Source organism: Lissotriton helveticus, chromosome 12, assembly GCF_964261635.1.
Source record: "Lissotriton helveticus chromosome 12, aLisHel1.1, whole genome shotgun sequence".
NCBI lineage: Eukaryota > Metazoa > Chordata > Amphibia > Caudata > Salamandridae > Lissotriton > Lissotriton helveticus.
In genome coordinates, this window is record NC_136073.1 from 255,246,211 (window position 1) to 255,256,966 (window position 10,756).

General features: G+C 43.1%; 1 protein-coding gene across 1 annotated transcript in view; it reads right to left on the reverse strand.

Annotated features, from left to right (window-relative positions):
- Positions 1-10,334, reverse strand: part of TMED6 (transmembrane p24 trafficking protein 6) — a 98,235-nt gene extending 87,901 nt beyond the window's left edge. The window contains exon 1 of the mRNA XM_078669310.1: positions 10,040-10,334. Within this exon, the coding sequence (XP_078525436.1) occupies positions 10,040-10,333 (294 nt within the window). The 5' untranslated portion in view covers position 10,334. The remainder of the gene's footprint in view (positions 1-10,039) is intronic.
- Between the last annotated feature and the right edge of the window lie 422 nt (positions 10,335-10,756).

Here is a 10,756-nt window from a genome sequence, read left to right on the forward strand (position 1 = left end):
GGGTAAAAATTACTATTCCCACTCCAGAGAGTGCAACAGTAGGGAAAGTGTTGGATAGCGTAGGGGTAAAAATTACTATTCCCACTCCAGAGAGTGCAACAGTAGGAAAAGTGTTGGATAGCGTAGGGGTAACAATTACTATTCCCACTCCAGAGAGTGCAACAGTAAGGAAAGTGTTGGATAGCGTAGGGGTAACAATTACTATTCCAACTCCAGAGAGTGCAACAGTAGGGAAAGTGTTGGATAGCGTAGGGGTAACAATTACTATTCCCACTCCAGAGAGTGCAACAGTAGGGAAAATGTTGGATAGCGTAGGGGTAACAATTACTATTCCCACTCCAGAGAGTGCAACAGTAGGGAAAGTGTTGGATAGCGTAGGGGTAACAATTACTATTCCCACTCCAGAGAGTGCAACAGTAGGGAAAGTGTTGGATAGCGTAGGGGTAACAATTACTATTACCACTCCAGAGAGTGCAACAGTAGGGAAAGTGTTGGATAGCGGCGGGTAACAATTACTATTCCCACTCCAGAGAGTACAACAGTAGGGAAAGTGTTGGATAGCGTAGGGATAACAATTACTATTCCCACTCCAGAGAGTGCAACAGTAGGTAAAGTGTTGGATAGCGGTGGGTAACAATTACTATTCCCACTCCAGAGAGTGCAACAGTAGGGAAAGTGTTGGATAGCGTAGGGATAACAATTACTATTCCCACTCCAGAGAGTGCAACAGTAGGGAAAATGTTGGATAGCGTAGGGGTAACAATTACTATTCCCACTCCAGAGAGTGCAACAGTAGGGAAAGTGTTGGATAGCGTAGGGGTAACAATTACTATTCCCACTCCAGAGAGTGCAACAATAGGGAAAGTGTTGGATAGCGTAGGGGTAAAAATTACTATTCCCACTCCAGAGAGTGCAACAGTAGGGAAAGTGTTGGATAGCGTAGGGGTAACAATTACTATTACCACTCCAGAGAGTGCAACAGTAGGGAAAGTGTTGGATAGCGGCGGGTAACAATTACTATTTCCACTCCAGAGAGTACAACAGTAGGGAAAGTGTTGGATAGCGTAGGGATAACAATTACTATTCCCACTCCAGAGAGTGCAACAGTAGGTAAAGTGTTGGATAGCGGCGGGTAACAATTACTATTCCCACTCCAGAGAGTGCAACAGTAGGGAAAGTGTTGGATAGCGTAGGGATAACAATTACTATTCCCACTCCAGAGAGTGCAACAGTAGGGAAAATGTTGGATGGCGTAGGGGTAACAATTACTATTCCCACTCCAGAGAGTGCAACAGTAGGGAAAGTGTTGGATAGCGTAGGGGTAAAAATTACTATTCCCACTCCAGAGAGTGCAACAGTAGGGAAAGTGTTGGATAGCGTAGGGGTAAAAATTACTATTCCCACTCCAGAGAGTGCAACAGTAGGGAAAGTGTTGGATAGCGTAGGGGTAACAATTACTATTCCCACTCCAGAGAGTGCAACAGTAAGGAAAGTGTTGGATAGCATAGGGGTAACATTACTATTCCAACTCCAGAGAGTGCAACAGTAGGGAAAGTGTTGGATAGCGTAGGGGTAACAATTACTATTCCCACTCCAGAGAGTGCAACAGTAGGGAAAGTGTTGGATAGCGTAGGGGTAACAATTACTATTCCCACTCCAGAGAGTGCAACAGTAGGGAAAGTGTTGGATAGCGTAGGGGTAAAAATTACTATTCCCACTCCAGAGAGTGCAACAGTAGCGAAAGTGTTGGATAGCGTAGGGGTAAAAATTAGTATTCCCACTCCAGAGAGTGCAACAGCAGGAAAAGTGTTGGATAGCGTAGGGGTAACAATTACTATTCCCACTCCAGAGAGTGCAACAGTAAGGAAAGTGTTGGATAGTATAGGGGTAACAATTACTATTCCCACTCCAGAGAGTGCAACAGTAGGGAAAGTGTTGGATAGCGTAGGGGTAACAATTACTATTCCCACTCCAGAGAGTGCAACAGTAGGGAAAATGTTGGATAGCGTAGGGGTAACAATTACTATTCCCACTCCAGAGAGTGCAACAGTAGGGAAAGTGTTGGATAGCGTAGGGGTAAACATTACTATTCCCACTCCAGAGAGTGCAACAGTAGGAAAAGTGTTGGCTAGCGTAGGGGTAACAATTACTATTCCCACTCCAGAGAGTGCAACAATAGGGAAAGTGTTGGATAGCGTAGGGGTAAAAATTACTATTCCCACTCCAGAGAGTGCAACAGTAGGGAAAGTGTTGGATAGCGTAGGGGTAACAATTACTATTCCCACTCCAGAGAGTGCAACAGTAGGGAAAGTGTTGGATAGCGGCGGGTAACAATTACTATTCCCACTCCAGAGAGTACAACAGTAGGGAAAGTGTTGGATAGCGTAGGGATAACAATTACTATTCCCACTCCAGAGAGTGCAACAGTAGGTAAAGTGTTGGATAGCGGCGGGTAACAATTACTATATCCACTCCAGAGAGTGCAACAGTAGGGAAAGTGTTGGATAGCGTAGGGATAACAATTACTATTCCCACTCCAGAGAGTGCAACAGTAGGGAAAATGTTGGATAGCGTAGGGGTAACAATTACTATTCCCACTCCAGAGAGTGCAACAGTAGGGAAAGTGTTGGATAGCGTAGGGGTAAAAATTATTATTCCACTCCAGAGAGTGCAACAGTAGGGAAAGTGTTGGATAGCGTAGGGATAAAAATTACTATTCCCACTCCAGAGAGTGCAACAGTAGGGAAAGTGTTGGATAGCATAGGGGTAACAATTACTATTCCCACTCCAGAGAGTGCAACAGTAAGGAAAGTGTTGGATAGCATAGGGGTAACAATTACTATTCCAACTCCAGAGAGTGCAACAGTAGGGAAAGTGTTGGATAGCGTAGGGGTAACAATTACTATTCCCACTCCAGAGAGTGCAACAGTAGGGAAAGTGTTGGATAGCGTAGGGGTAACAATTACTATTCCCACTCCAGAGAGTGCAACAGTAGAGAAAGTGTTGGATAGCGTAGGAGTAACAATTACTATTCCAACTCCAGAGAGTGCAACAATAGGGAAAGTGTTGGATAGCGTAGGGGTAACAATTACTATTCCAACTCCAGAGAGTGCAACAGTAGAGAAAGTGTTGGATAGCCGTAGGGGTAACAATTACTATTCCAACTCCAGAGAGTGCAACAGTAGGGAAAGTGTTGGATAGCGTAGGGGTAAAAATAACAAACTTATAAATACATTTAATTTTTTTAATAATAAAAATATTAACTATTAAATACATATAAACCATTTACAAATACCAATACATAATTATTAAAAACATGATTAGCAACATATTTTTAAACCAAAAAATTAATAAAAAATTCCATATAATAATATTTAATTACCAAATAATAATTAATTAACAATTATATAATTAACAAAACAATTAATTAGAGAACATTATTACTTAATTACATTTAAATTACTTCCCACCCTATTCCCCTATAAACTCACAACCCGCTACAGAACATAATTATCAATTAATCAATTAATTAAAATTAATTACAAATTAATTAAAAATAATTACCAATTAATTATAATTAATTTATAATTCCTACTAATTAATAAATAATTTAACATAATTAAATTACTTCCCACCCTATTCCCCTATAAACCCACAACCCGCTACAGAACATATTTATCAATTAATCAATTAATTGAAATTAATTACCAATTATTTAAAATTAATTACCAATTAATTAAAATTAATTTATAATTCCTACTAATTAATAATTAATTTAACATAATTAAATTACTTCCCACCCTATTCCCCTATAAACCCACAACCCGCTACAGTACTAAAATACAAAATGTAATTAAATTACATAAAAATAAATTAAAAACATACTAAATACATAATAATATACACAAAAATAATTTAAAAATCGATATTAGTAACATCGAAATTATTAACATCGATATTACTGACATCGATATTTCAAACTTCGATATTACTAATATCGATATTAAATTTATCGATATTACTTACCTTCTATATTATGTCCCTTCGATTTGAAGAGAAACCTTCGATATTTTAACTTCGATATAATTGTATATAGATATTTAAATATCGATATTTTATCTGCATACCATTGCTTTACCTCTCCTTAGCTCTGTATTAGAGCTTGCCCAGCTCTGGGACCAAGGGCATACATTCAGCAAGCTCCCACCATAAGAAGCATTCCAGGATTTGCCTTCTGCATATGTGCCCTAAACATAATCTATAAACTTACATCCTATACGTTGACCTGGGGTTAGTTCTCAAGTTTCACTTGCAACTAGTACACACGCCTGGCTTTCTCCATCCCGCCTTGTGATCTTTTACAGTGGTTCGTGGAAATATAAAAAAATGTCTTCAGCTTAAAGTCTGTGTATTTGTTGTGACCTTAGGTTGGAAGATATATGCTGACCGTCTTGGTAGTCAGAAACGTACACTCACGTTTTCTGATGCTCCACGTTACCAGCTTTCTGCCTCAATTAAAGGCCCTGGAGTGGTTATCGGTTTTCAATTGAAAAATTATGCTTCAATGTATATTAGGTGATATTGAAGTCCTCAGGTCCTTGTATGAACATAATGCAAACTATGTCTTTACTGAATTGGGAAAGGAGACTGTAAGTCTGCTAACTGGCTAGGGGCATCAGTGGATGTAGACACAGAGGAAACACTCTGGAGGCAACTCTAATGATCAGTGAATAAATGCTGTGCGGGGCCTGCGGAAAGAGCTGGACCAAGGACAGGAATTGGTGTTTAGTCGAGTACTCGTGCCAACACGCTGTGTGGAGATGGTCCTAAGGAAACTATTTGCATCCTGCTGCTCTGGAAGGTAGTTTAAAAGTGGACAGAACATGCAACAGTATGAGGGTGTTGGGGTGAAAAGAATGTTGAAACAAAGGAGCACGGGTAAAAGAGATAATCAAAATTTGTGGTGATGGATATTGGAGGTTTGGAAATAGATTTCTAGTTAATGGTTTCAACATTTCCACACGGACCTTCTTTTTTGAACCAACTAAATCCTTGCACAGGGAAAGTCCAACTGTATGGCTCAATAATACACTGTGTCTGGCCGGTCATTGTATGTGAGAGTGCGGAAGGCCTGAATTTAGAGCACAGCCATAACTGTGCTCCAGGAAGCCAACCGGCCCAGCATGTGAAAAGACACAGTATCACACACCCACCAGTCACCCACTCTGCACACGCTTTGCTGAGTCCTGATACAGAGCCCATGGCCAACTTAGACCCATCTCTGTTGCTGTGACTATCTGCATGTAGCAGTAGACAAGAGACAAGATCTTATGTGGAAAGTCTACCGTTCTGCAAGGCAATGAGTTTCTATTATCTTTGCCTTCGGTAAGAAGATTGTCCTCTTGCCAAATTAAGCAGGAGGTGAGCCCAGCAGTAAAAGAGTATAGACAGTAGCCCACCTTCTCCAAGAGACTTAGGGCATGATTTAGAGTTTGGTGGATAGGATACTCTCTCACAAATATGATGGATACCTTGTCTGACATATTATAAGTGCATTATTTCCTATGGTCAAAATAAATCATCCCCTGTCTTCGAGGGAACAGCACTCAGTCACTCTGGGGTAAGGTCATCTACTGAAGCGGTCACTGTTTGAGCTAGTTCAGGAGCCCAATATAAATTGCAAGTCATTTGTGTTTTTCATCTGTAGTGGGATGGCCCCTTTACATTGCGCCCCCCCATAACAGGGCGATATATTCTGTTATAAAGCCTTCCAAGATTCCAGACTCTGAGCCATGTCAGATTTTGGTTTAATCGACCAGATCCAGGCATCTTCTTGAGAAGGTTGGCTGGCCATATGGTGTGCGTGGAGAACCACTACAGCTCCTAACTGTACATAAATGTTCATACTCACACCCCAAGATTTATCATCTAGGCAAAGTCGGGCAACTGTTCCTATGGTACCTCGGTTACAGTACACGCGGGTTCTCATCACCCTGTTTTTCTCAAACCCGTTCCAAATTTATTAAATATATGTCATGGTGGGGAACAGGCGTTAGCTCTTCAGAATAGTGCGCTGGTTTTGCAGTAGGAGGCACAAAGATTTGGCTGGATATGATATAAATAGCAAGTGCGACAAATTTCCCAGGTACCCTCACAAAAGTAAACACATGATAACAGCTCTAGCCAGCTTCAAGGTGCATTATCATGGTGAGTGGTGACAGCACTTTCAATGAAAATTTAGTTTACAAATTACAGAAATAACTGAGAGAAACGCAATCTATGTATCCTTCATGACAGGATTATTGTTGAGCATTTTACACAGATTTACCCAACATACAATCTGAGCATAAAAACTGTCCACAAAACTTTTTTCATGTTTTTCTGCATAGCTGCAGCAGAGAAGAGTGCTTAAGCGCAATTTGTCTGTTTTGTTTTTGTGACAATTGCGTTAAGTCTCCAACTCTGCACCCACCTGCTCCAATAGGGTCCTGTCCTCAATGCAGACACCTTAGAAGGGGCTTTGGAAGGGAAAGGTTTGAAAAGTCGCAGGTGGCTCCCCCCACTACCCTGGTATTTTCAAGTTGGTGGTGCCGACCGTGGAATACGGTCAAGGGACTTGCCGGTTAGGGTTTTGAGGCATCTGGTTTCAAAGGGATTTAGGACTTGGAGATTTACCTTCTTGTTGGCAATCACTCAAGTCCTGAGGGGATCCAATCAGCACAAGGTGACATGGAGGGAGGAGGCAGGAAACCTCCAGGTTCGATTTTTCTGAATGGTGGTTGAAGAGGTTTTGAGGCTCTAGTCCGAGCGGGTTGGAGAGTCCACAGGCAAACTTTTTTTTCTAGCTCAGAGGCGTGCAGTGGGTGGCATGGGGGAGTTGAAGAGAAGTAGTGAAGACAGAAGAGTGACTAGGAGAAAGAGTGCATGATCGATGTGCAAGACTTGGGCTGGTTCAGAAGAAAGGTGAAGGAAAGTTTAGGTTTTAGTGATGTTGAGTTTGTGGGGGGAGCGTTGGGGTGCTATTGCGTGGTTCAATAATGGCACCTAGCTTAATCCTCTTGCTGCTTCAAGCTGATCCCTAAACAACGAAGTTTGAGTGGGTGTTGAGGCTGGAGAAATGTCAATGGTGGAACCACACCTGGAGCACTACTGGGGAAAAAACCTGTCCAGAGAGGTGTGTAGTAAATGCACCATATGGAAATGACCGAAGGTCTCCGGACACATAAGCAAGATGTTAATCCTCATTGCTGCTTAAATGGAGTTTGCAGTAATCAGGAATTAATACTGTATAACAACCTTAGACATTGATTGATTATATTTCGACCAACACAAAGTATGACCCGCAATCTACTAAAATCCATAAAAAACATTTGCATCTCATTTTACTGGAGTATTTACAGTGTGGACCCCCCAAAGGAGCATTGGAGCGCAGTATATAACAGACGAGGCAATATTTGAAGAACCCATATTCAACCACAGAGGGTTTATTGGCGCAACTGAAAGATAATGAATGGTAGGCTCTACCCAAACTCAATGGTACTCATGTCACCAACCTCAGAAGGAAGAAAGGCAACGTGAACCCACCAGGGTTCAAACGTGTTGCTTAGAGGTCAAACACAGAAGCCTGCATTAGTCTAACGGACCAACAGACCTGTTTTTTGCTCCTCTTTAATGTGCCTTTGCTGTGACGTTCCTGGCTATTCCTTTACCATACCCATAATATTAATTTGTCTCATTGTTAACCTGCGTTTGCCCCACCAAAGTTCTGAATTTGCCCCATCTCTGGTCAGCGTTTCCTTTGAATCCTGATCTTCCTTTCCTCCCCCACTGATCTGCCTTGGCCACACTCCAGATGTTCCTTTGCCCTCCCGAGTCTTGCCTCTAGTGCACCCCTAACCTTTCCCTACTCTACGCCTGATCGTAATTGTGCCAACCTGGGCCTACCATTACCCTACCCCTGATCTCTCTTTGCTCCATATTTCATCTGCTTGTCCCCTATGTCTGACTGTATCAGCCTCTTAGCGTAGCAGCAATCCTCTCAGGCTTCAAACAAAAAATGCAGAAAGGAGAAGACAAGATTTAAACGTTTTTTCTTGTTTCGCTCCTAGGATTTGGACTCCCTCCCCAACAGATCATTCTTTGCCTCTCTCTAAACTCCTTTGTCACTCCTTTGACCTGCCTTTGTTTCACCCCTATACTGGCTTCAACCAGCCCTTGATTTGCACCTGGCCAAACACTACTCACGTCTTTTCCCCTCTTCTACTTCCTTTCATTTTAGGATTGATGCAATCGGTCTCTACTCTGGCATTACCTCTGATTCTGGGACCGCTCTCAATCTGACACTATTGACCCATCTTCCTAGACTCATCTGGATTGACATTAGCTGACTACAAGGTCCTTCAGCCTATCATTGTTAAGATGCTGTACTCCACGGCCTGATATAACTACACTGCTAGGCAGCTTTATCATGCCAGCTGCTTTTACTCCATGACTCAACTCTTTGATACGCTTCATGGTCCCTCAACTTAAAACGATGACGCATTTGGACTCCAGAGAACCACAAATTCAAACTGCAGTCAGCTGAACCCTATGCCTCTTCAACTCCACGGATGGAAAACATAGACCCTCAACACTACACTGACACGTGACTATCCCAGATTTAGTAATATGATGCAGCTGGCCTCTTAGCTCAATAACCCAGGTAGCTGAACTTCACAGTCCAACAACTCAATACAGCCATCCTGCTGGACTCCATAAGAACTCAACATTATCCTACCAAGAAACTGCTTTGTTAACTCTAACCAGCATTCCAATGCCAGATGGAGGTAGACGAGGGTCCCTGAGTACATTCAAGTGGGTTAACTCTATGATGCCCTTTTCCTATTGAAATTCCCATGTGGATGGACACCATAGTGCTGGTGGTGATCCATCCATACTGAAACTGCCAGATGGACGGACTCTATGGTGCATGTGCCCCCTCTGTATTAGTGTTAGATGAATGGCCCCAATGATGCCTGTGACCTATATTACAATTCTCTGATGGATGAACTCTAAGGTGCCTGTGGCCTCCCTATATCGCAGTTAGAGATGGTGGACTCTATGGTTCATGGGCCCTCTCTGTATTAGTGCCAGATGAATGGTCTCTATGGTGCCTGTGACCTCTCTGTATTGGTGCCAGATGGATGGATTATGTGACGCATGTAACCTCTTTGTATTGAAGTGTCAAACAAATGGACTCTATGGTGCCTGTGACCTCTCTATATTACAGTTGCAGATCGTGGACTCTATGGTTCATGTGCCATTGCGTATAAGTGACCAATAAATGGACTCTATGGTGCCTGTGACCTCTCTATATTACAGTTGCAGATCGTGGACTCTATGGTTCATGTGCCATTGCGTATAAGTGACCAATAAATGGACTCTATGGTGCCTGTGACCTCTCTATATTACAGTTGCAGATCGTGGACTCTATGGTTCATGTGCCATTGCGTATAAGTGACCAATAAATGGACTCTATGGTGCCTGTGACCTCTCTATATTACAGTTGCAGATCGTGGCCTCTATGGTTCATGTGCCATTGCGTATAAGTGACCAATAAATGGACTCTATGGTGCATGTGCCATCTCTGTATTAGTGCCAGATGGATGGATTATGTGGCGCATGTACCCTCTTTGTATTGAAGTGCCAAACAAATGGACTCTATGGTGCCTGTGCCCTCTCTGTATCACAGGTGCAGATGGATGGACTTGTGTCCTCTCAATGAGCGTCAGGTGGATAGACTCTGGTGCTTCTGGCTTCTCCATATTACACTGTAACCAAATGGATGGACTCTATGGTGCCAAAACCACTCTATATTACATCCCATATGGGCGGATGAACTCTCTGACGCCTTCCCTGTATTATAATTTCCATATGGACAGGCTCTTTAGTGCTGATCACCTGTCTATATTAAAACTACCCAATGGGGGGCTTCCATGGTGCACGTATTACAGTACCAGAGTCATTTAACCCCCAGGTGGAGGGACTCGATGGCGCTTACCTCGTAGCTGAAGAAAAAGTTCCCACTCTGATGGGCAAACTGGTAGAAGCACTCTGCGCCCGCCGGCTGCACGAGTATGGCAAAGTCATAGCGGTCTGCGCCTCGGAAAAGCGGCTCATCGCCCCTTTGGCCCGCCAAGGGCTCCGACTTCGGACACCCCACCGGGGGCAACGTGCTGAGCAGCCCCAGCAAGAGCACCGCGGCCGACGGGAGCATGCTGCCTTCAGGGTACGGTGCAAGCAAGCGCCCACTCTGGCCTCCGCGCCAACTCTGTGCACAAGTGTGATAATGCATGTCTGCGCGGCTCCAAAGCCCCTCCCACCCCCAGCCCGTGCGTCCCGGGCTCCCACCCCCGCCGCTCGGCGGCTGTGGGAACTGTACAGAAAGACACCTGGCTGCGTGTGACCGGCGCCTCCGCGAGGGGTTCCACTTTTTTACTTATATTTGTTTTATAGAGTGCCGCGTGCCGTTGCAAGGCAAATGCAATGTCAATAGTGCATCGAAGGAATACAAACAAAATACTACAGAATCACTACATCGATTCGTCTATTTTTTCCTGGTTTACTTGTACACCCAAAAAGATCATTCTCATTTTTTTAAATCAGTTCATACAAAAGTTTGTAATTTACGGTCAATAAACATATTAATGCCACACCGGTCAAAATAAACGTGGTCAAATAAAGCATGTTATTTGGAACTAATACAAATATGTTTAAG